This window comes from Petaurus breviceps, unplaced genomic scaffold (assembly GCF_028583685.1).
Source record: "Petaurus breviceps papuanus isolate PSGF00001 unplaced genomic scaffold, PetGlider_PUasm1.0 490, whole genome shotgun sequence".
NCBI classification, from domain to species: Eukaryota; Metazoa; Chordata; class Mammalia; order Diprotodontia; family Petauridae; genus Petaurus; species Petaurus breviceps.
In genome coordinates this window covers 21,221,909-21,248,878 of record NW_027186352.1, presented here as the reverse complement: position 1 = coordinate 21,248,878, position 26,970 = coordinate 21,221,909, and the positions used below count along the sequence as shown (strand labels likewise).

The 26,970-nt window shown below is 43.5% G+C and overlaps 1 protein-coding gene across 3 annotated transcripts in view; it reads right to left on the bottom strand.

Annotated features, from left to right (window-relative positions):
• Positions 1 to 26,970, bottom strand: part of BICC1 (BicC family RNA binding protein 1) — a 286,143-nt gene that overhangs the window by 183,664 nt on the left and 75,509 nt on the right. For all 3 annotated transcript variants that reach the window (XM_069101823.1, XM_069101824.1, XM_069101826.1), the window contains exon 2: positions 18,634 to 18,680. In XM_069101823.1, the coding sequence (XP_068957924.1) occupies positions 18,634 to 18,680 (47 nt within the window). The remainder of the gene's footprint in view (positions 1 to 18,633; positions 18,681 to 26,970) is intronic.

Genomic DNA, 26,970 nt, shown 5'->3' with positions numbered 1-26,970 from the left:
AGACATGGCAGGTCTCAGGCCTCCAGAATGTTTATGCGCTGCCATTTATATGTCATATTCATGCCTGAGGAGCAGCAGGGCACAGAGAAGATGGTCAGAGCCGGAGGCGGGAAGAGCTGGGTGCAAATCTCATCTCTGCCGCTTAGATGACTTTAAGTTACATGCCTTTTCTGAGACTCAGTTTTTTCATCTGTAAAATGGGGATAATAAAAGATGCAGTATCCACCTCACAGGGTCATCATAAGGCTCAAATGAAATTCTGCGTGTAAAGCACTTTGCAAGATTCAAAAGTGCTTCATTAAATATCATTCCTGAGTGTTATTACTTTCTCATTTATTCAGACAGAAATGGTACTGGGAAAAGTCATTAATTATCTGAATCTTTTCTAATATTTAATGTTCTGCACAAATAGATAAAATAACTGTTTCTGTGTTGAATAAAAGTATTAGGAATATTATTGTTGTTGTTAACACATAAATCAAGCCTGATGACTTCTAAAAACCTGGCTATTTCAGACACGTTGGTACAATCTGTGTGTGTGTGTGTGTCTCTCTCTCTCTCCCTCCCTTTCTCTATCTCTTCTCTCTCTCTCTGTCTCTTTTTCCTCTCTCTCCTCTCTCTGTCTCTGTCTCTTTTCTCTCTCTGTCTCTCTCTCTGCCTCTGCCTCTATCTCTCTTCTCCATCTCTTGTCTCTCTCTCTCTGCCTCTATCTCTTCTCTATCTCTGTCTCTCTCCCTTTCTCTATCTCTCTTCTCTCTCTCTCTCTCTCTCTCTCTCTCTGTCTGTGTGTGTCAAAACAAGCTGGGAATAAGAACCCCCCCCCCTTTTGTTTGATGTATCTCTTCTGTCTCCACCCTTCAGGAGGCACCTCAAAGGAACTATAGAGTTCTCTAAATCCCCCGGCCACAGAACAACACTGAATTAACCACACTGGACAGAATGTAGACTCCCACAACAATCTGGGCCACCCAAGAAGGCCTCAGCATTGCTGATTTAAGAGAAAATGTTTACCTTTTCTGAACAATAGTCAGATTATGGAAGTGAAAAAACCAAGAGCTGTGGGTTCTAGGCCCAGCTCTGCCAAAACCTCGCCGGCTAACCCCAAGAAGCAATATAACCTCTGTGCCTCATTTTCCTCATCTGTAAAAATAACAGTATTAGACTGGATGACCCTGAGCCCCTTCAAGGTATAAAATTGGAGTATTCAACAGGGCTGAACATGGAATTGGGGGGCAGAGGACCTGGGTTTGAGTCTCAGCTCTGCTACTACTAACCACATAACTCTATATAAAGAGCTTCCCCTCTTGCAAAATGGAGGCGTTGGTCTTGATAACCTACAAGGTTCGTGCCAGCTATTAATCCAAAAGCCAATGCTCCTACCTTTAATTTTTAAAGTCTCCTACCAATCTAGAGTTCTTCCTCCAATTTCACAGCATTGTCATAAAGATCAAACAAAGAAATATTTGTAAAGTGCTTAGTACGATGCCTGATACAGTAAGCACAATATAAATGCTCATGATTATTATTGCTAATTCCTTCTCAATCTACACACACACACACACACACACACACACACAATCAGCACAGCTGGACAAAGCACAACAGGGAATTGCAAGCATCCACATGTGTGACCAATTCCTCACACATGGCAAGTCACAAAGCCACTGAAACATTACAACGGGGCCAGTCTAAGATACAACTTAATAAGGTTGAGTATAAATCCTCACACTTGGCTTCACAAAGGTGTCTTCACACACACAAAATGGCCAAGACAAGCACCCATGTCAAAAGGGTCTGGGGGATATTGGTGGACCCTGAGCACAAGAGGAGAGAGCAAAGCCAGCAAACCGGGTGAAAACTGAGGCTGCATCAGGAAGCGGTCAACAAACATTTATTCAGCATCTCCTAAGGATCAAGTCTTGTGGTAATTGATGGGATTCCAAGGGAGGCAAAAAAAAAATGGTCCTGCCCTCAAGAAACACACATTTTAATGGGGGAGCCAACATGTAAGTTGTAAGTAACTCTGTCCACAGGGTATGTGAGAGGTAACTGGAGAGGAAGGAATGGGAGGGGCCAGGAAAGGCCCCTGGCAGATGGCAGGGCTTGAGGTGAGTCTCAAAGACAGCCAACAAATCAGGAGGTAAAATGGAGGAGATCGTGCTGGTCCTTTCACCCCAGACCCCAGGGTCAGAGAGAGCCGTCACACTTTGCTCTACGTGAACCATACGTGACGTGCTGTATTTGGCCCTGAGTGTCACATCTGACCTTCATGACTCCAGGCCCTTCTATGTGCCACCATCTCCCAAAGGCTATCCAAGCTCATGTATGTTATTTCCATGACACTTTCTGTACATCTCATCCTCTGCCGTCCCCTTCTCCTTCTGCCTTCGATCTTTACTAACATCAATGAATCCCATCTTCTCATTACATGACTAAAGTATTGAAGCTTCAGAATCACATTTTAGGAAGGATGCTGGCAAGTTGTGGAGTCACTCTTTCAACAAGCATTTATCAGGTGCCTACTGTGCGCCAAGTGCTAGGGAGATGAAGGAAGGTATTACGTCATCTGGCTAAATGCTAGCCGACTGACTGAATCCCAGTCAGTGACCTCCATGATCCCAGAGGACATTCCTTACATGGGTTAGCTCCCACCATCCAGCAGCAACCAAATGTGAGCAGAAAACCTGAAAGGTCTGTCTGGCTTTGGCTGGAAGAAACAGAAAGGCCCAATGCTGGCCAATGACCGACTAAACGCCAATAACAGATCTGATACCAGCGGGGCTCTCCAGTGAATTCTGACCCTATGAGCAAAGATCACCTAACCTTTGCCCATTTATATACTGGATAACTTTCCAATATAAAGAGCTGAGGGTGGATGTTGAAATCTTATAAGCAGCTAGAGAGGGAAGTGACTTCTATAAAACCACAGCTTGGTTCCCTCCTATAAGAGAGAAAGGTTTAAAATCATAGGAAGTGCATGCCACATGCTGGAAGGTCATGGAAACAACTGAAATAGCAACCTAACGGATTCCCCACCCAATCTTTCCAATGTAATTTACCTTGACCACTTTGTCCTGGGTACCTTGATATATAACAAATCAATCAACAAGCATTTAAATGCCTATTATATTAAAGTATCCTGAAAGAGGACAGGATCTAAATTCAAAATGAAACAGCCCATTCCATAGAAGGGCAGCTAGGTGGCACCATAGCACATAAAGCACCAGACCCTGAGTCAGGAAGATGAGTTCAAATCCAGCCTCACACACGTTCTGGCTGTGTGACCCTGGCCAAGTCACCTAACCTCTGTGTGCCTCAGTCTCCTCCACCATAAAATAGGAATAATAATAGAACCTAGCTCGTCGTGTGGTTGTGAGAATCAAATGAGATCTCTATAAACTGCTTAATACAGTCTGGCACAAAGCCAGTACTTTATAATTGCTTTTTTTGTCTCCCCTATGTCCCAACAGCTTTTCATTCTATCTCAAGAAATGAGATGTACACATGTAAATATAGCACCTCCAGGATGTAACACCCCCTAATTCCCACTCACGTTAGCAAGTCAGATTCGCAGAGGACAGCAGACTTTTATCCTCTAGATTCTATGGGTAACTCTGAGAGACTGGATTATGAGTACTGACACTCAGGAGCCCCCATTGATGTGTCTCCCATTAATAATCAGACAGACATTTAACTTTTTAGTAAAGGCATTTACTAAGATTGTACAGCAAGAACAGTGGTTACAAAAACAATCCCCCCAAATCTGGGGGCACAGTCTTCTACAAAAAAGCACACAGTATTTGTTGAAAGAATGACAACAACTTTAAAGTACAAAGGTGGCAAGGCACACACAAAGAGAACTCATGTGGCAAAGGGCTCATCCATTACTCCGGTTTACTCTAGGTCCTTTTCTCCCCACATAGAGTCCTCATGAAAGCCCCATTAGGTGGAGCTCTCTGCTGCACTAGGAGGGTCCATTCCTTTGAAGAGTCCATAGCCAGTACTTTTCTCTGCCAAGGGTATCTGTCCTATCTTCCAGAAGGATGTGTTGTTTCCTGCTGGTACTGTCTCTTTAATCCCAGCTGGCTACACTGTCTGCTACTGACCTAGTCTCTCCAAAGACAAGGTCAATGTATGTGGGGAGGGAGTCTAGAATTTGTTCTAGCTTCTTAAGGGCATAAAGTACATAAGTACCAGGCTAGACCTACAGTCAGAAAAAACCTGGTCTCAGACTCTTACAAGCTGTGTGACCCTGAGTAACCTCTGTCTGCCTCAGTTTCCTCAACTATAAAATAGGGATAATAATATCACCCACCTCCCAGAGTTGCTGCAAGGATCAAATGAGATAACATTAGTAAAGTACTTAGCACAGTTCCTGGCATAAATAAGCATTTAATAAATGTTTGTTTCCTTATCCCCAAGAATTATTTCTTCTCACAGGCTTGGCCCAAACTGGAGATCTTCCATCACCAGATCAATCTGCCACTTGAACTAAATGACTATTAGACTACTAATGTGACACATAGACATTATGGGTCCAAGGAGGAATCTCTTTTAGTCAATCCTATCAGTGAATCCTGGATGGCTTCACCTGCCTGTATGTAATGGTCAAAGCACCAAAATCTTTTCAAAGTAAGAAATTTCTCACACCTGATTTATACTCATAATTGTTTGTCTGACTGAATGAAGGTGACTGTATCTTCAATGACTATATCAGTTTTGGGGGGAGAAGTAGAACCCTAACCTTACCTAAGTACATACAAAATATGTTTTTTTCCAAAGCTCTTGGTATCTCTCCTGTATCTATAGTTTGTACTATATTTAATGTTATATGCAGAGTATAAATTCCTTGAAATCAGAGACTATCAGTTTTAATATCTGTAGCTCTATCTGCAAAGAAGTTCATGTTAATATTTGTAGAAACCAAATGAAAGTATTGTAATTCACTAGATGAAGAAATTTGGGTTCAGAGGTTACATGATGCATAAAGGTACATATATGTTCACAAACATGCATATATACATACACACAGTGATCTCGTGAGCAGTATAACCTCCTAATTCAGTATTCTTAGAATTTATTCTACATTGATCCAAAAGACAAAACCAAGACCAGGTAGAAGTCACAGGCAGACACTTTTGGCATCTAATCTCTCACACACACACACACACACACCTACAAAGGGTTACTTTAAGGAAAGGGCTACTTTCCATTGGTTGCTATGACAGCCAAGAAAGCTCATGTGATCTGAAATCCTGATGGGCTCTGTTAATCAAAGTACAGGATCCAGGGCTCATGGGATGACATCCTGATGGGCTCTGTTAATCAAGGTACAGGATCCAGGGCTCATGGGATGACAGCTTCCATCCTGAGCAGAGCACATCCGAATTATTCTGCACAGACTGGGCAGCACATTTTTAAAAGGTCATTGATAAGCTAGAAAACCATCCAAAGGAAAGCAACCCCAAGGATCTCTCCATGCCACATGGGGTTTAGTTAAAGGAACCAGGCTCATTTAGCCTAGAAAAGAAAACATTGCATAAGTAGGGGAGTGAGATTAGAGCAGCCTTAAAGGTCTGTCAAGTGGATGGAAGAGGGATTAGATGATTTATCTTTAGCTCTAGAGATTAGAATTAGTAATAATTGAGGAGAAGTTGCAAAGAGGCAAATACAGGCTTGATGTCACAGAAAACTTTCTAAGAATTAAAACTGTCCCCAAGGAGACACAGGCGTCCTCAGGAGGTACACATGCATTCAAATGTACACTATTCAAAGTTATGATGTTAACTGGTTCCAGCCCAATGGAAACATGCAGTGTAAATTAGAATATTACAACCACTTCACAGGCTTCATTGTTCACACTCCTCAGGAGCTAACCATGGTAGGTTTCACCTCAACAGAATTATTCAAGACTGGGTATGAGCTGGTCCAAGATATTATAGAGGGAATTACGTTTTAGATCTGAGAGGAACTAGACCAGGGGTGTGGAACCTGCAGCCTTGAGGCCACATATGGCCTCTAGGTCCTCAGGTGCAGCCTTTTGACTGAGTCCAAGTTTTACAGAATCAATCTTTTTATTAAGGGGATTTGTTTTGTAAAGTTTGGATACAGGCACAGGGTCGTACTTGAGGACCTAGAGGGCCACATGTGGCCTTGGGGACACAGGTTCCCCATCCCCAGACTAGACAATCCTTTCCAACTCTGATGTTGAATGGTTCTACCCGTGTTTCCCCGATAATAAGACCTATCCCGAAAATAAGCCCTCCCCTTACTGTGTAAGATTCCTCTAAAATAAGCCCTCCCCCGAAAATAAGCCCTATTGAGATTGCTACTGTAGTGAAGGTGATCCCCTGTGCTACACGCTACATTACGGTACCCTTTGTAGCCCCCATCCCCCCCCCCGTGAAACGCACGCCGCGCTCCAAGCTGCATCCAATCAGAGCTGCAGCAGTGAGCACGTCATCCTGTTCTTCCCCAGTGATTTGCTTGCTGGCGCCATTGAGAGCAGTGCCGAGGAGGAGAGTTGAGGCAGGACAACATAAAAACCCGGTATGTAAGCGGGAATGAGGGGGCATGATGGAGGATAAAAAGGGCATGATGGAGGAAAAAAGAACTCAGGGGGCATGATGGAGTGAAAAGAAGGACTGATGGTCATAATTTTATTATTCTGTCTGTTTTGACCCCCAGACATGAGTACAAAAAGGAAGAGCTATACTGTTGAGTATAAGAAAGCAATTGTAGAGGAGTCACGTGGCAAGAATCTTGCAGTTTTCTGTAAAGAAAAACTTTTGGATCTTCGAATGGTCAGAAAATGGAGAGCAGATTATAATAACCTCAATCAACAGGTGGATGAGGGAAAAGGGAAAAAGCGCAGGTCTGGATCAGGTCGGCAGCCCTTATATCCTGACTTGGAGATCCTCATTGGTGAATGGATTGCTGACAGGAGAGCAAAGGCCTTGGTTGTGCGCAGGGCTGATATTCAAGCATTTGCCCTTTCAATGGCACCAGAGTTTGAAATGGTCTCAGAAGGATTCAAAGCATCACAACACTGGTTGGACGGTTTCCTTCAACGGTATGAACTGTCCCTAAGAAGATCAACAACACTGTTTAAGCTGGAAGATGCTGAAGTAATTAAACGTGCACTTGCATTCAAGTCCTTTATTGATAGGATCGACATTTCCAAGTACCAAACCTGCAATATGATTGCTATGGATGAAACTGCAGTGTTTATGGGACAAGGATCTCAAACAACAATTCATCACAGGGGTGCAACGTCAACCTACATTCCCACCACTGGCTATGAAAGTGCACGGGTCACCTGTGTTTTGGCAATTCGTTTGGATGGAAAGAAAGCCACACCTCTAATCATCAGTAAGGGCAAGAAAGATAAGATTGAACGTGTATGTGGCATTTACGTTCTTGAAACCGAAAAAGCCTGGTGTACACAAGCCGTTATAAGAAAGTGGGTTGATTTAATGCTGCCACTTGTTATGCGAGGTAACTAAAGAGGTCTGATAGTCTGGGATTCAGCCAGCACTCACCGTGCTAAAGAAATGAAGAACTTCCTTGCAGAGAGAAGAATAGATCAAGTAATGATTCCTGCAGGAATGACTGCCTATCTCCAGACCCTTGATATTGCAATAAAGAAGCCATTCAAGGACCATTTGCACATGGAAGTCAATAACTACATTGAAAATAGAATGGAAAGAAATCAGCGTGGAAACTTTGTGAAGCCCTGTCTGCAAGAAGTCGTGACTTGGGTGAAGAAGTCATGGGATAAAATTACTGACAGCTGTGTCGCCAAGGCACTATAAGCAGGTTACCTGGACAAGACATATTCATTTAAAGAGAGCTATATTGCTGGACATGACAGATTGGGTCCACTTCTTCTGAAGGAAATGGAGGCGCAAGACATCCAGGACGGAATTCAGGGTATGGACACTTATGACGATGTTGTTGAAGAAGATGACATGATCATTATTGAATAAAGGTACATTTTTTTGTTCACATTACCTGTTTATTAAAATTGCTGTCAATGTTCATTAAAATAAGCCCTCCCCTGAAAATAAGCCCTCTGGTGTTTTTCTGTCCAAAAAAAATAATAAGACAGTGTCTTATTATCAGGGAAACACGGTATAATAGCTCATGCAATAATGACTACTCATCACTAGAAATATTTGCCTGGAAGCTGGATGACTGTGTGACAAAGAGGTTATGGAAGAGATTCCATTGTTAATGGACTAAAGCCCTTTCCAAATCAGGGATTCCATCTTTGTTTTGGTGGCCCCCACCCTGCATCTCCAGTGAACTGGTACGTGCTAACATTACATATGCCCACATGTCTGACACTCCCTCACAAACTCAACTATCAAATAACTGATTCAATTATTGCAACAGCCAGATCACATGGATTGCCACAGACTGATGGTCTGAAAAGAGACTTCGTGGAGGCTTCTGCCTCCAGGCCCTTGGCCACCCAAGCCACTCCACAAAATCACGGCTCCCACGTCCCACTGGAAAAGTGGTTTTCAAGGTCTCTAGACACCTCATTCCTAAGCCATCACTCTTTCAAAAGTAGAAGATGAATCATCATAGCAAGAGAATTAGTGTGCCAATCATCTAGAGCCTTTCAATGTTGTCATATTCCAAAGTGAGTGTCAATGTTCCTGCTGAAATCCTGTACCCTTCAATTTAATTCACAGTGACCACCACTGAACTTTTCCAATGTTCCAGGACAATAAAAGTACACAGTAAGAGCTTACTATGCACCAAGCACATTCCCAGAAACCTGTGAAGTGTTTCTATTATCATCCCTATTTTATAGTAGAGGACACTAAGGCACACAGAAATCTGTGAAGTGGGGATAGAGAGACAGCAACTGAAAATGGCCTGGACTGGAGTCCCGGCTCTGCCACTTCCCATCCGTGTGACCCCAGAAAAGTCCCTTGGCCTCAGTTTCCTCATTTACAAAATGGAGGGGTTAGAATCAACAACCACTCAGGTCCCCTCTAGAAACTGTGAAACTCCTACTGTATTCAGTTCTGGTAGCACATTTTAGGAATCAATCAGTAACCATTCAGTAAGTGCTGACTATGTGCCAAGCACTGTGCCACTCGCTGAGGGTACAAATATGGAGAAACAATCCCTTCTCTCAAAGAGCTTGTGCTGAAGGACATCAGTGAGCTTGAAAACATACAAAGGAGAGCAACCAGGATGGGGGGGGGAGGGCAGGGCCCAGAGGTTTAGCCTGGAAAGACTCTGAAAGGACAAGATGGTATGTGAAGGGCTGTCAGGCCTGTGAAGAACAGGCAGAGAAACTTCCTGACAATCTGGGACACCCCAAAGTGAAATGGGCCGCCTCTGTAAGCAGTGCCCCTTCCCCCCACTGGATGGAGAGGCAAAGGATGAAGAGTCACTCATTGGAAATTCCAACATGGCTCTGGCTTGGACCAGAAGATCACTGAGGTTTTAAAAAATGGCAGGATTATAGCGTGACTCCGAAGGGACCGCCCCTTGCCCATGCCCTCCCTCAGAGAAGACTCCCATTTCCTCTGGAGAGATCTCTAGGTACAAGGTGTTTGCACACTGTCCCTCCTCCATTTGAAGGTGAGCTCCTTGAAGGCAGAGACCATGTTTTTCCTTCTTTGTATCCTCAGCACTAAGCACAGAAACAGGCAGACAGTAATATCGCAATAAATGCCTGTTGACTTGAAGTGCACTGGCCAACACCACACAAGTCAAGGCTGAGATTTGAACCAGAACATCTGACTCCAAATCCAGCATTCTTTCCATTCCATCGGGCACCTTGCCAACTCTGAAATTCGATGATCCTGTGCCTTACAAAAGCCTCCTTCTACAACTTTCTCAGGTGCCAACAGCTGGGACCATGTAGCCAAATTCTATTTAATGCCGTTCCCCAGAAGACAGCAGTTGTTGCTTCCTTGTTTAAACATGCCCAAAACAGCATGAAGGTATTCAGGGGATGATGAGCACACTCGAGGGATACCCCAACAGCTACTCACTATGACCCTGGTGTTTACACTCAGGAAAAGCATGAGGTGTTCAACCACTTTTTCAAATGGCCCAAGGACAACTCTTCAGCGAAGCCCTTGGGAACAAGAAATATAGGGACCCATAGCTAGATAACCAGGCATCTTTTGGGAATGGGACACAATAGTGTGAAATAATTTCTTAAAATATAATTCTTATGAATCATTTCCAACCTCCACAGATCATTTTCTTAGGGCATTCACCTTAAACTCACAGATGCTGAAAACATATTTCGGATTAGATGAATCACATCTGTAACACAATCACCATACACATCCCCACCTAAAACAATTTCCCTCCAAAACTTGGCCAAGTTACTACTCATGAGGGAAAAAGAGAAAGGGGGTGGGGGGAGAGAGTAAGCGATTAAAAGGAAACAGGACAGACAGTGAGTAAGCCATGAACAACTGTCCAAAGAGCTGTAAAAAGGACTGGCCGATTGTTTCCATGTGTTTCAATTAGATACAGTTTTCATGATGGGGGTGAAGGAGAAAGAGAAAAGAGGAAAGGATTGATACAATGGAAGAGACTGGTTTAGGTTGGTGCATTGTGTGATGAGGGCCAGAAAAAGGTAAACAAAGGCACAGTGACAGGTCCAGGGGGAAGGAGGAAGCAGGAGATTGCTCTCCCAACACCGTTCCCTTGCACAATGAGGAAGACCTCAATAAAGATGTGGAGAAATGCTTCCAGATGACTGGATCATGTTCCCCATCCTAATCTGCCAGTTTGGGCATTTCTGAGGATGCATCCACATGTCCCAAAAAAGTCCATTCCAGAGAGACAGATAGACTGATAGATGGACAGGACAGATAGAGATAGAATGGGAGAGAAAAATGAATGGAGGGATAGAAAGTATAGATATAGGATAACATGACAAAAATTCTATAAGATACCACATTTCACTGAGTAACTGAAATGCTACAGTTTAAATTGGAGATTCAGGCAGGCTTTCATCTATCTAAAACATTTCCCAATTTAAAAAAAAATTTTAAATCACTCCATGGGGGGAGGGGGGATGAGGGGAATGTGTTCTTAATTCTGGTGTTGGGGTGGGGCAGTGTCCAAAAGGTTCCAAAGGCATTAAACTTGAATGTGTTCAAAATGAATACCCCAGCAAATTGACAATACAAGTCCAGATGAAGATGTCCAAGGCAGAATCAAAACTCAGCCATAGCTAAATGGGGAGTTGAAACCACAAAGCTCTCCAAGTCTTTTGCATTTTGAGATATTGTAGGGAAGTGGGGGAAGGGACATACATTTCATCTAAAGTGCCAAGTACTTCAATTCAGTGATGAATAAACATTTATTAGATGCCTACTTGGTGCTAAGAGTTGGGGATACAAAAAGAGGCAAAGCTCAGCCCCTGCCCTCGAGGAGCTTGCAATTTAATAGGCTTACAATCTAAGTAGCAGCCAAGGCGGTCTTTTATTCCCAAGTGATCCCTAAAGGGCACTGTGGGAAATCTGGTATATGGAAATGAACCAAAAATGGGAAGGAAACTTGAGGAGATGAATTGGATACTTTTCCCACTTTAATTGGAGTGGGAAAAGTATCCCAATTAAAGCCATTCTTTTATATCCTAGACAAATCAGCTATGTCTCAACTCTGCTTAAAGCTAGAGAAACAGCTCTGGGAGAAAGTTAGTGATTTTGTCTTCTATAGGTTTACATGATTTTCAAGATCAGATCCAAACGTTTGGCAGACTTTTTCTATCCTAAACAATGTCTCTGGTTCATTACCCAGGAAACCACATAAGCAAGTAAAAGGATTAAGGGCAATTTCTGATTATTAAGAGAATCTGTCACTAAGTGTGGCAAAGCTTTGGATTCAGATGACTTGAGTTCACATCCTTTCCCTGATGCTTAGTGTATGTGCAAGTCTCTTAACCTTTCTGGGCCTCAGTTTCTCCATCTGTAAAATGAGAGGAATTGAGCTTGACAGTCACTGAACTGACCCCTTCCAGCTCCAGATCTCTGGTCCCAAAAAGGGGTCTTATCATACCCTAACCCACACATAATCCAAGGAATACCCAAATTAATCTTTTTTTTTTAAATTTAGATTTCTGGTTTGTTAACAAATCTTCTAGAACTAAAACTCTTTTGTTTTATTCGGATTATTAAATTCGGATTTAAATATTAAAAATTCAGTTATTAAAAAAAAAAGCTTTACAGGTCACAAAAAGCTAATCCACCAAAACTCACAAACACATATCATAAAAATTTGTCTGTCCTGCTTTGGCCAATTCCCATGCATTGGGAGCTCTGGTCTGTTATTGCTACTTCCTGGTTTCCCTCAACTCAGCTCAAATCCCACCTTGGGCGCAGGGTCTTTCCAGGTCCACCAGGGGCTAACACCTTCCCCTTTTGGATGACATTCACCTACTTTCTCTATACCTTGCATGGATCCAGTCATTTACATGTTGTCTCACCTATTAGAATATAAGCTCCTTGGAGGGGGGGGGAGGCGGGGCTAGGTGAGGCAGTGAATACAGCATCCACCTTGGAGTTAAGAGGACCTGAGTTCAAATCTGGCCTCAGACACAACACAAAACTAGCTGTGTGACCTTGGGCAAGTCACTTAACCCCAACTGCCCCACCTTACCCCCTCCAAAAAATCTTTTAAAAGAATATAAGCTCCTGGAGGGCAGGACCTTTTTTGCTTCTCTTGTACTCCCAGTGCCTGACACAAATGACTCCATGTACAACTTCTTCGTCCATACAGAGGAAAGAAAACTGCACAGCCTAATGAAAATACTGACGTCGGTCATGCCCTGACTCAGCCTCTTTCTCTTCTGAGTGGTGGCGAACCCTGTCCCTCCTTTCCAGCTTCTGGTATTCAGGGCTTCTGCTGACTTCACTCTTTTCCCCACCTAATAACAATAACTATCAAGGCATGTCCACTTAGCACTCAGAGACTTTCAAAGGCTCATCTGACCCTCACAAGAGGCAATAGATGCTACCATTATCCCCATTTCATAGGATGAGAAAACCAAGGTTCATAGATACAGCCAGTAAGTATCTGGGACAGGGTTCAAATCAGGATCTTCTGAATCCCCGTCCAGCGCTCGGATATTAGTACTTTCCACTCTGTGACTGTTTCACAGAAACACAAAATGTCAGTGCTGAAATTGCCACTGGAGATTAGCCCATTGTCACCCAGTCAACAAGCATTTAAAGGTGGCTCCTCTAGCCTAGGTACTGTGCTAGGCACTGGGGAGAGAGACACAAAGGGGGACACCCCTGCAATCCAGGGGCTTCCATTTTACTAGGGCCATCTGTGGCCTGCAGACCTTAGGGGCTAGACGAGGCAGGGGCATCACTGAGCTGCTGGCAGTAGCTAGGTATCCTCTGTAGAGCACTAGACTTCGATTCAGGTAGACTTGAAATTGAATATCACCTTGGACACTCCCCTAGCTGTATGACCCTGGGTAAGTCACTTCATCTAGGCCTGTTTCCTCATTTGTAACATGAGGATAATAACATCTACTTCACAAGACTATTGTGAGGATCTGTGCAAACTTTAATGTGCTATATAACCGAGTAATCCAGGTGAGGAACCTTTATTGTGATGAGTTTCAACAGGTAACTCATTCTTTGTGGTTGCATCCCCAGCACAGGTGTTTCTGATTGACCGATGGGGGGAGTTTATAATCTCTATTTATATAGCACTTCTAATTCTTAAGGAAGGAGTCTATAGATGCAGGTATAAAGGCATGTCTATTTTTACTGAGAAGCAGCATGGCCTAGTACATAGGCCCTTGCCTTGCCTGTATCATTCACCATTGATGTATGGCCATGAGTCAATCACTTAACCTTTCACTGCCCCAGGCAACTCTCAACACTGTAAATCACAGGCACTGCCAATCTACAGTGGTGAAAAATGCTTCTGAACTGGGCATTGCTCCCATCAATAAAATCACTGATTGGAAATGCCCCAGTCACCTGCCCATCCTCAAAAAAAAAAAAAAACAGGCTCACACATAATGTGTGCATATATTAGACTGGATATTTATGTCCTAGAAGCATTGGAGTCAGTATATGCATGACTATTACACATGGCAGCTTTTAACATGGGTATAACTGTCTCTAAAAGGTATTCTGATACTTCAATGTATGTGTGTATATGTATATAAATGTATGTATATATGTATGTATATAAAAAGTCTGCCCTAAAACAAACAAATGTCATCCTTCAGGGCTGACTTATAGGGTGACAATGCCCAAAGTTATTCCCCTAACCAAAATGACCAACTGAGGATTAAAACAATACAAGGAAAAGGTCTACCAGGAATATTTGTCAAATCACGTTAACATTCCTCTGCTGACACAATTATATCACTGCTGTTAAGACGAATAATAATTATCAGTATTATGTTTGCTAACACTATAGCAATTTAGCATTTGAGAAACACAGCAGTGTTTCCCAGTGCCTTTCATTTGAATCTCACAACAACCCAGAATTGTGGGCACTGGAGGAATTACCATCCCCGAGCTACATGTGAGGATGCTGAGGTTTAGAAATCACCTGATTTGCTGATGGTCCCAGTTAACAGGCTACACACTCAGATGTGTCTGTCTCTGTCTCTCTATTCTCTCTCTGTCTCTCCCTCCCCCCCCCCTTTCTCTCCCCCTCCCCCCCTCCTTCCCTCTGTCTCTCTCTTCCTCTCTTTCCCTCCCTCTCCCCACCCTGTCTCTGCCTCCCCCCCCACGGCAGCTTTCCTTCTATCATTCCCCAAGGCAGTGTGGCTGAGCCACCTCAATAAAGAACTGACGACTTCCCAGATCTATGTTGGATGTCAGTCAATGGGTGAGCTCAGCTGAAGTCAAGGCTCAGCCTGGAGCCATAATACAGGCAACGTGTGTCCAGTGTGAGCTAGAAATCCCTGTGTACCTCTACTGAAATGTTTGACATTTCAGCCCATGGATTTCTGACTCATCCTATGTAAACTATTTTAAAAACTTAGCAACACAATGAAAATCAGCATCAACTATGGAGTTCAAAGCTCCCAGGGGCAGGCTGAAGGGGCTCTTCTCTCCACCAAAGCATCCAAGGAGTTCAATAGGAAACACACAGTGTGGACCACCCACACCATGCTTTCTATCCTCAGAAGATCATGCTGATGTACAGTGAAAGGGACAAAATGCAGGCAGGAACAAGGGACACCAAGTGAGAACGTGCCACACTTCTTTGCCTAGAACATCCAAGAATGTAAGAGCCCTAGAAAAAACACAGTAGACAACATGACTTTGGGGCCTTCCAATATTTTCCCACAATTTTAATCTAATCCATAGTGGATGCCAGTTGGTTCCCTGGATGGTTTTTTTTGCCCTTCTTGGCCTGTCTAATGATGTCTCTATTTTTTCCCTCTTCTCCCTCCCTTTCTCCTCCTCTCAGTCTCCCACACCAGGATGTAAGCCAGCAGACAGAAATGAAATGGGCTCTAGGACTAATAAGAAGAAACATAAAGGCTCATCAATTTCCAAAAATTTATATAAAATTCTCCTTTGCCTAAAACACTAGAATTGTCCCATGATAAGTCAAAAGTCCTTTACTTTTCCCTTATTCATTTTCCCTTCGCCTTATTCAGACCACTCCTCTGCCTCTGTGTTAGTAACACACCACTGATGAGAATAAGGGATTTTTAGAAAACTTTAAAAAGATCAAACTGCTCAGAAAATGAAGCTAGGACCCTCTTCTCCCATCCATCCGAGAAAAAGTTGTGGCAAATATTTTCCAGGAGGAAGATTAGTTACTGGAATATCTGGAATTCATAATAAAAATTCCGAAACCTCCAGGGGCTCCTGGGAAACAAATCAAAATTTACAGAGGAAGAATATTCCATCTCCTAGGAGAACCCCACTTTACAGGAACTAATTTTAATTAGAGGCAGTGCAAAAAAACCCCAGACTGGCAGTTGGGAGCCCTAGCTTCCAGTCTTTGGTGCCACTTCTAATTAGCTGCATGACCCTGGAAGAGTCTTTTTCCTCCCCGATGTCCCCATCTGCCACATTGTGTCTTTAGCACATAGCTTTGTGCCTTTCACACAGGAGGCATTTAATGACCGTGTAATGATTTCATACATGTTTTAGGTTTACTTATACAGGCACATGCTGTTTTCCTCTATGGAATGTAAGCTCCATGAGGGCAGGGATTAGATTTTGTGTTTTCTTTGTATTCCTGGCACAGGGCCTATATGCCCAATGACTGATTGACTAAGCATTTGCTAAAGGAAATCTCTATGATAACAGGTTTAGACTAGAGGGTATTTAAGGTCCCTTCTAGTTCCAATAATCCAGGAACCTTTCAGCACAGAGATGGGATCTCTTACATTCTATATTCATCACTCTCTGCGACCACCTCGCCTCAACCTAGCTCTATGAGGCATCTGTTCAAGCTCTCCCTTTTGCCATGGATGACTTCCTGGTACATCCCCATGTAGCTGATTCTTCCCAACTGATATCCGACCAGTTCACACTGCAACCTTCCATGGCCATGATGAATCAAGTAAGGGCAAAGATACACGTTTCCTTGGACCTTTCCTCATAAAAGAGGACTGGCTCAAGCTCCAACATATTCAACAATTATTTCTGAAGCACCTACCACGTACCAGATGCAAAGCTGGGCACTGGGAACAGAAAGACAAAATTAGACAGTGCCTCTCAAGGAGATTACCTTCTACTGAGGGTGAGGGCAAATATATGCTGGATCCAAATCCATTTCGGGGGGGGGGGGATGCAGGGGTACCAGCAATCAGTTTGTTCTATAACGCTGAGGACTCTTTACCTTTTTCTGACTAACATTTTTACACTGGACTAGTTCTTATGGAGGAGGTTAACATTGTCATTCTAGGCTGAATAACATCCCACCTTCCAAATTTCACACGGAAAGCAGAAGGCTGGATGTAAGTTTACCAAATGAACTGGTAAAAGCAAGTTTGACTATCAACACAGGGATCAAGGTAAGGACCCTTTGACCACAAGGTGCTAATACTCACCCCTAGCTCCTAAACTCAGCCTTAATATGAATCACGTAACAAGAAATAATTGTATACAGGCTGTGAAGAAACAGGAGAAAGACCACCCTAGAATTACAAGGTAATGGACTCTGGGTCAGCTCGGATTCCTGAAGGATTCCTGAAGGCCTCATACTGACTTAGGAAACCACAAATTACCATCATCTATGTGGTAATGTCTTTTTTGGGGCAAGTAGGTGGGCACTGGGCATAAAACATGGGCCTGGAATCGGGAAAACTCATCTTCCTGAGTTCAAATCCAGCCTCAGACATTTATTAGCTGTGTCTTTGTAGGGGATAAGCATTAATAGGTTGATTTAGAAAAATAGAAAATATTTTAAATATACTTATTCCGAGGCAAGTCACTTACCCTGCTTGCCTCAGTTCCCTCATCTGTAAAATGAGCTAAATAGAGAAGGAAATAGCAAAACACTCCAGTATCTTTGCCAAGAAAACTCCAAACAGGGTCACAAAGAGTCAGACGTAACTGAAATGACTGAATAACATCAACAAATGGTATTTTCATTTATTCTGTTAAATGTTTCCCAATTACATTTCAGTCTGGTTCAAGCCTCACCTCTAATCTAGACCAACCTCCTCATTTTATAAATGTAGAAACCATGACTTGCCCAGAGTCGCACTCAATCATAGATTTAGATTTGGACATAGGCTTTGAGGCCCCAAAGTCCTGCCCCCTCATTTGAAAGTGAATTTCCCCCCCCCACACACAGTCATCAAAACAGGCAATAGTTTCAATTCATCTATCCCAGCACTAGGACTTTAGGAAGAGCACTTTTTCATGATTTACATGTGTAACTGAGAAACACCCTCACCCAAGATAGTCTTGCAACATCCAATTAAGAGGAACCACCACCAAGTGTTGTTCGGGGCCCTAGAAGACAAGTTCAGTAACACTAATTAAGTAGGCAAGGAATAAGGCAAAATGCCCTCAAGACTCAGATAAAAGTTTCCACTTTTTTCTTTTTTTTATTTTATTTCAGTCTTGACAAAATGACTAATATGGAAATATTTTATATAATTGCACATGTATAACCTATATCTGCTTACCATCTCAAGGAGCAGAGAGGGAAAAGAGAGGAGGGAGAGAATTTGAAACTCAAAACTTTAAATAAAATTTTTTTTAAAAAAGCTTAGCTAAAGAACTTAGAGTTTAATCCATCTTGTAGGCGGCAGGCCTCTTCACCACCTAGTGCCTCTCTCCCTATGGCCTAAGTGGTGGGGGTGTTCACCAACACTGTTTTGGCAAGGAGCTGGCTCACTTAAGGGACTGGCCCAACAGACTTCAAGACAGGCATCCATAAGGCCAACATGGAAGTCCAGAGCTGAGTTAGGGAATCTCTCTCATTCTAATGACCCTGATTACCTAATGACTGTTTCCTCTACCCTAGCTAGCTCCCCTCAAAGCATCATTATAACAGAATACAGGGTAAGGATCAGAAATACAGAAATTCACTTCATAGAGATGCATATGGAATTGTCTCTTCCAGGATAAAGTGAGTGGCTCCAAGTTAGCTCACATCTGCCAAAATGATAGGAAAACATCACCTTACCTTCTGGAAAAAGTCTTCTCCACTCTTGCCTTTTCCTTCAGCAGCAGCTGTAAACACAAAGGAATAAGTACATTTAAAATAATTTCTTTTTTAAATCAACCTATTTATGTTTATCCCCTACAAAGGCAGCTAAGGGATGTAATGGATAGAATGCTGGACATGGAGCCAGAAGACCTGAGTTAAATCCTGCCACTCACACTGAACTGTGTGACTCTGGAAGATATTAACCTCTCTGATTCTCAATTTCCTCATTTGCAAAATGATGCTAATAGCCCGTACTTCACAGGATTGTTGGGAAAATCAAATAAGGTCATGTATGCAAAACACTTTACGAACTTCAGAACTTTGTATAAATGTATTTATTGTTATTAACTCATTACAATTCACTGACTTCCATTTGTCATCCATTTTATAGTATTTTATTTCTGCCTTTACCAAATTGCTTATATCCAGGGATGAGACTGGCCTTAAAACAAGTACAAATATCAAAACAATCAATTATAACTATTAAAGCAGATAATGAACAATAGTAAAGCATCCTTATTAGCCAACACGAGCTCCAGACCTGTGCCAAGGACACCACCATCTCCTCTGACAGCTGGACCTAAGCACTTGGCCAGAGCCAGAGCCAGAGCCAGAGCCCTAGCCCGAGCCCGAGCGGGCTCTGCTTCTGAATCCACCCATCTCCTCACTGGCTCCTTATCCTGGAACTTCAATTCTCTTCCCTCCACTCCCCTCCCCTGTTCTCTTCCCTTTTCACTTCAGAACAATCCTTCTCCCATCAGTGAGCTACCCCCAACCCTCCCTTTGGAGGAAAGGCCCCTCGCTGTTCACCCTCCACTGCTCTTCCGCTCTGCCTCTGCCTCTCTGGCTTCATCCGCATCAGCGTCCTTTTGGATGCTGTCTTTCCTGAACTCAATGTTTTTGTCAGCAAAGTGGGAGGACTGCAGCAGATGGTCTCTGAGCTATCTACCAGCTCCTCAATCTACGAGCCAACACTGATTCTGATAGTGAACTAAAACTGCCCTCTCTAATCAGTACCAATGACTGGCCTCAATTGTAGTTTCCTCAACTGTAAAATGAGGTCAGGCAAGAAGCCCTTGGCCTCTAAGTTCCTTCAAATACTACAGATTGGTAGATATGTGTATTGGTAGACACAAATTGGTGGTGTATTTGGATAGAACCCAAGACTTTGGCCTCTACTGACTAGGAATGAAAAGTCTTCATTGACATTTCTCTAGTGTGCCAATAGGACACAAGGGAGCCCTTGAGAAGGGGAAAACCTACCAAGATCAGAGGAAATGGAGTGGTTAAGAATGATGATGCCAGCTTGGCCAGAGCAGAAAAGCCCAGATTATTTACCACCTCTGCCCCCCTCCCCAGACAAGCCCCAGTGAGGATTCTCTGAAAGCTGAAAAGAGAAGAGCAAGTATAGACAAGGAGAAGAGGAAAAAGGGAAAGCGAGAGGCCTGTGGGCAAGATTGATGTCCCATACCAGTCTTAGAGAGGAGAAGCCAGGCCCTATCCATCCGTCCATCCGTCCGTCTGTTCATCAGTCCATCTAGCTATCTATACACACACACATACACACATTTAAAGTCTGAAACACATATGCTCCCATATGCCAGGTGGGAAAACAAGTCTCACCTAAGAAATTCAGTCCTGTGTAACTCAGGATGGGGATTCATATCTCAGGGGAACAGAAAATGAGAAATCCAGACATGGAGCTGGAAGGGACTTCAGAGGGCACCTAGTCCAACCTCTTCACTTTACAGAGGAGGAAACAGAGAAGGGAATGGCAGGAGCCTCACTTGAGCGTGAAGCTGGCACTCCTCATTCTCAAACCTGAGCTAGGCAACGTCTCAAAGGTGTCCCTTTCCTGCCCATTGGGGAAGTCAGAAGCCCAAGAGGTGAATCCCGGCTCTGGAAGTTGGGACCTGTGTGACTTTCCCCTGTCTGGGCCTCCAGGAAGCTGGCCTAGATTCTATCTCTGATGATTAATGCCCTGTGACCTTGGGAAAGTCCCTTCACCTCCAAAGACTTCAGTCTCCTTATCTGTAAAATTAGGGGGTTGGACTTGGGGTCCTAGAGGCCAATTCAGGCTGGACATGTGGAAGCCTAGAACCCAGGTGCTTCCAAGACCTACGCCTAAAATCCTTCTCCAGAAGGGGCTTCATCCACCAACCTAAATTTCAGTTAGTTCTGCCACAGCCACACACTGTGTGTGTGACTCTGGACATGTCACTTAACTTTTCAGTGATCTAGGCAACCCTGAAAAATTGGACACAAAAGAGTTACGATCCTGCCTTGGTGAAGGGAGTTTTCTCCCTCTAGTGTACCCTATCCAAGGAAATCTCAAGCTCAACCCCTTTCCCCATCTAAAATTTCCATTTATAATCATTAGAAAAGACTCGTTTACCAAAGGGAAATAGACTTCCCCCTCCTACGCCAGCTTTGCAGCTCCCTGTTTGTAGGTGGTCTTGTCCATTCGAATGGAAGCTCACTGAGGGCAGGGGCTGTCTTTTGCTCCTGTTTGTATCCTCAGCACTGAGCACGGTCCCTGGCACAGGCACACAGCAGTCCTTAATACACGCTTGTTTCCTGTTGTCTTTCCTTCCCTGGAATCCAGGTGAATGTGCTCACAGCAGGTCACTCAATAATGGCCAAAGACAAAAGAGTAAGGTGCCCAAGTTTCCAATCCCAGCACACCCCTGTCCTTGGGTAACTCGAACAGCTCCAAGACAGGCTCCGTTCTCCATCACCACTGAACCTAAAAACCTACAGAGCTGCTGTCTGTCACAAGGGAGTTAGAACCCCAGCAGGCTTCCAATGCCCAGGACAGGAGGTATCAGAATTCTGATGAAGCAGAGCTGACTGCCCTCGGGGCCAAACATTTCTGGATCAAAAGCAAAGAAGAAGAAAGTTCAATAGCCTGCAAAAGACGAAAAGTAATAGGGCAGGAGCTTATCCTTCATTTCTATTGGATGAGGACAAAAGAACAATAATAAGGTTATTATGATGATAATAACCAGCATTTACATAACCCTCACAAGTACGTAAGGTGTCTTATAGGCATTCTCTCATTTGAACTTCAAAGCTGTGCTGAGAGATAAGAACAAATATTATCCCCATTTTACATATTGGGAAACTGAGGCACAGAGGTTAACTGGCTTCTGGTAACACAACAGGTAGACGTGTCATAGGTAGGATTTGAGCCTAGGTCTTGCTAATTCCAAGATCACTGGTGCCAGTTCACCAAAGTATCCCCAGTGAATAAAAGAGAGGACTTTGAAACAAAACACAGGTCTCCTTCCCAGGTGGCTGAGATGAACACCTTGACTGCCTTCAGGACAGTGTAGACAAAACGTTCAGTCTCCAATCATTACCCCTGGGCCTCAGACAGAGGGCCTGGCTTCCGATCTGTATGACTGATGTTCCTCATTCATGTGGGACATTAAGAGCACTGGACTCAGAGGCAGGAAAATAGGGATCCAGCACTTGAAACCATGTGGCTCCCTGAACTGAGCCTCGGTTTCCTCATCCACAGAATGGGAAAACAGTACTTGGATTATAGCATCACTACGAGACAAGGACTTTTCAAATCCTAAAGTGCTATTAAAGCTTAAGGTTGCGCCAAAACTTTTGGGCACTTTGTAGAATACAGTGAATTTCTCTATTATTATTACTTGGAAACAGAAAGACTAAAATTGATTCAGAAGCCAGAGTCATTCTCCATCAAGTAGTTTTTTAAATAACATGCTTACTTACGATCACAACTCAGCACTTTAAAAGCCCTGTGATGTCCAGAAGATAATTGGCTTATGGAATGCTGGGGCTAGAAGAGACCCTCTAGTCCAAACCCTTTGTTCTACCAAAGAGGGAACTGAGGCCCCAAGGGAGAAAGTAACTTCAAACCAAAGAATGAATCAAGCACAGATTGAGGTTCTCTCCCCACACCTTTCTCATTCCCACAATGGCCATATATGTTAGTCCCTCCCTTCCTTCAAGGTCCAATGAGAGGATGCCATTATCTCTAGAACTGGTCCCTTCCCTCAAGACCTCTGCCTCTTCTCTTCCTCCCACCCCCCAACTGAGCCTGGCCCTCAAAGAGCCTGCAGGAAATACAAAATTTTTATTAAAAACAGCCCCTGCCCTCAGGGAGTTTACAATCTGGTGGAACAAAAGAAACCCAGATAATAGTCATTCCTAGTATTACTAAAGTCGGAGGATTGTGATAATCTGAATGGAAAGAGAAGGGCAGACTAGACTTTTGATTTCACCAGCACAGGAAATTCCTGTTGCAAAAACTGCCTTCCCCAACGCTGAAGAGCGAAGTATCTAGGATGTTCCTCATAGACAGCGGCTGGTTCCCCCAGCTGCTAGTGCCAGCCTTCCACGGTGACCTGGAATCTAACCAGCATCCACCCAGATACATTTTTGTGTTGTCTGTTCCATTAGAATGTATGCTTCCTGAGAGCAGGGGCTACAGTAATTCCTTCCAAATTGGGGGAGGGGGAAGAGTGGCAGTGTGATATTAGGGGCAGGGCACCCCCTTGATCTGGAAAACCACATGAAATGTTTTGGCCCCCCTTTGTACCAGAGAAGATGCCTGAATTTGTTTTTCTTTTATGGAGTGTTGAATTACTAACCTTTTTAATATACCTCTACATTTAAGCCTTTGTGTGTTGTCTGCTAGCTTTCACATTCTTTTTGCAAACAAACTTTTTACTTATTTTAACTTTAAAAAAGAAGTTGTGTGTATTTATGGTATCAAAAGATAAAATATGTTGCTAGTATACAATACTACACATGTTTTATACATTTCTCAGTTTCTAAACTTTTTCTTTGTCATCTGCTGGCCTTCATCTGTGGTTGCTGCAAAACTCCCCCCAAACTACCATTTACAATAATTTCTTATGCCAACCCCCACTATCAGACCAGTGATGGGGAAAGCTGCTAGGCAAGGGTCAGTTGTACTGCAATTCTGTCTTTGTATTCTCAGCATCTAGCGTCATGCCTGGCTTAGAATAGATGCCTAATTAATGTCTGCTGATTGATTAGAATAGGGAGAGATCAAGTGTCAGGCCCAGGTATCTACAGCTAAAAAACACTCAGAAGCACAACTTGAAGACTGGTCTTCTGGTCACTCACAACACCTCTGGGTCTCTTCTTACCTAAACACCAAGAGAAATGCAAAGCAAAACTATAAAAGTAATTCAATTCCTAAGCCAAGAAATGAATGGCCAGTTTAGAAGAACTTTCTCAGAAATCTTAGCACCTGACTCAGGTCTGGTCATGTAATAGGTACTTAACTGGTATATGTTAAATTGACTGTGCTCCCTAATATCCATCTCCTAACCCCCGGAGGGACCTGAGGCACTCTTTGTACCATACCGCCCCTGTCCTCAGCTGGCTTCCCTGAGTAACAGTTCTGAAGTGGCAGCCACAAACTGGCACCAGCTAAACCGCTTAGGTGGAAGAAGGTGAGTGGCCACCAGGGATCAAGGGAAGCAGCTGCCAGCACAAGCAGGATCCTGACCTGGGCAGTTTAAGTAGAATGGCCACAAGGCAAACTATCAGTCCCTCCTGGCCCCCCAGCCCTCCCCAGCTCCTCCAACCCAGAGACTTCACAAGGGGATGACCTCTGTTCTTCAGAGCTGGGAGGATGATAAATGCCAGGTCTCAGATTCACTGCGAGCAGAATGCTGCCCAGGGAACATGGGGCTACTTGGAAATCCAAATCCTCAGAGGCCATGGAGTCCAGGATGTAGTCTAGGATGGCTGAGTGATTTGTCACAGGTCACACAGGAAGTATCAGAGTGGGATTTGAACCCAGACCCTATGATGCCAGAACCAGTATCCTTTACATTAGACCATGCTGCCTACTTATCCCAAGCTTCAAAAGTAGGAGCTTTAGAGGTCGTGCAGTCAAGTGCTCCTCTTTTCTAAATCGGTTTGTTATCTATTCCTCAAACACATCCTATCTCTGACCTCTACACCTTTGGCCAGGCTGTTCCTTTTATGCCTACCATGCACTCTCTTCTCACTACCACCTCTAAGAACGCCTGGCTACCTTCGAGAAAGGCCTAGCTCAGATGCTACTATCTACATCCCTCCAGTTATTAATACTGTCTCCCTCTCGAAATTACTTATTTATGAACTGGGTGCTTCCCTCCTGGTTGGATGGAAGCAGCAAGAGGGAGTAACCATTTCATTTTCGGTTTTGAGGGCCTTCTGTTTATCATAACTAGGGGCATCACAGAGTGCTGGGCTGTGACTCGGAGAGATCTGAATCAAATCCAGCATCAGATTCGAACTGGTTGTGTGACTCAGGGCAAGTCACTTAATCTCTGCCTCAGTCTACTCATCTAAAAAATGTTAAAGATAACAACTGCACCTACCTCCCTGGGTTATGGTGAAGATAAAATGAGATAATATTTGTAAAGCTCTTTGTAAACTATGAAGTGTTGCATAAATTAGAATTAGGATTTTATTGCCTGGAACATAAGGATACTTATATGCTTGCTGAACTAAATCAACTTGATCAGTAGGAATGAGGGCACCTGGGTTAAAAACCCAGCTCTGTCACTTACTATCTAGCAGAAAACTATGAGATCCTGTCCTCTCTTTGCATCCCAGTTTTCTCATCTGCACAATGGTGCTGGGGCTGGGGTTAAATGTCTTCCAAGTTATCATCTAGCTGGAGATCTTTTACTTAAGGGAATTTACTGTTCATTTTCATTTTATCAATCAAATAAACATTTATCAAGCTCCTAGTATGAGCCAGGCACTGCTAAGCACGGAGGAAATAAAGAGTCAAGACAGTCCCTGCCCTCAAGGAGTCTAATGAGGGAGACAAAGAGCCACCCAATATATACAAAGCAAGCTAAATACAGGATAAACCGGAAAGAATTAACAGAAGGAAGGCACTGGAATGAAAAGGCACTGGAAAAGGCTTCTTGGAGAAGGTAAAATGATGTGTAGAGGATTGCTCGGTGAGTTAGGGGGGAAGTGAGAAGCAGAGGCTAATTCTCAGGACCTCTAGCCACGGTCCCAAATCAGAACTACTTGGCGGTATAGATCTCTAGTCAGAATGGACTAGACAGAAGCGGGAAGTGAACCTTCCACCAAGCCACATGACCATGCAGATTTAAGTAGCTCTGGATTCCACTGGGCCACTCCAAAGAGATGGTCCTTTGGTGACTGCAGAAAAAAGGGTAAGCATTTTCCTGTCTCCTGATCAACGTTCCATTCAATTGATCAAACATTTATTAAGCATGGACTATGTGACAGGCACTGACTGAGGAGACAAAGGCAAGAAATGGGGCTGGAAACTCCAGCTAGCCAGGACCATGTAAGTTGGGCCAGCTGGCAACGGGTTAGACTGCAAGGAAAAATACGAGGTATGATAGCATCGTTTAGTCAAAGGCTTTTGCTTTTCATTGTGTTTGGAGGGAGAAACGTTGCCTGTTTCAGAGCCAGCTCATGCTTGAAGCCATAACACTCCCTGACCTTCTGAAGTCTGATTGTATCCTGTGGCCCAGAGTTTTCTCTGTTTAGCAGATGACAGCCAGCTGTGCCAGGCTTCCCATCCCATAGATGGCTGCTTTCTCATCCATCTCATCCCATGTACACATGATCCATGCTACATTAAGGTGGGTGTTTTTGCTGTCTGCCTGTCCCAGCTTTGGGAGGGAGGTTCAGATGTCCTAAAACTGCATAGCTCAAATGGAAGGACCGTGGGCCACCCCTGCCAATAAAAGCAGTCGTCCGATCCCTCTGACTCCAGCAATAAATCACTTCAATACTACCGAAACATGGCTGTCCCAATCTGCTGGGTAAGCATTTCAGATTTTACAGTGAATAATTCAGTTTTTAATGTTTATTGTCATTCCTCCAACCCTGCACCATATTTCATTTCATATTTTTCCCTTCATAAGAATTATGGGATTGTGAAGAACCTGGCCAATAAAAACAGCAAGAAGTTAAAACAGGTGTAAACCATTACATCCCCTCCCCACCCCCAATGGAACAGCAAGTTTGGTGAATTATTGAATTAAGAAAAAAGACTCAACTGGCAATTCTTCTGAGGTCACATGGAAACCTCTGCTTAAACATCATTTGGATTCTTGTTGTTTTCTTTTACAATAAAACCTATTCAAGAAGCATGGTCAAGGACCATCTCTTTCAGTATGATTGACACTGAAAATGGAGGGGACAGGATTACTTTGTATTTCAATTGTATGTATACATTTTGTATTTACTTATAGTATCACATAGCTAAAAGCTGGGAGGAACCTCAGAGGCCATCTAGCCCAACCCTATCATTTTACAGAT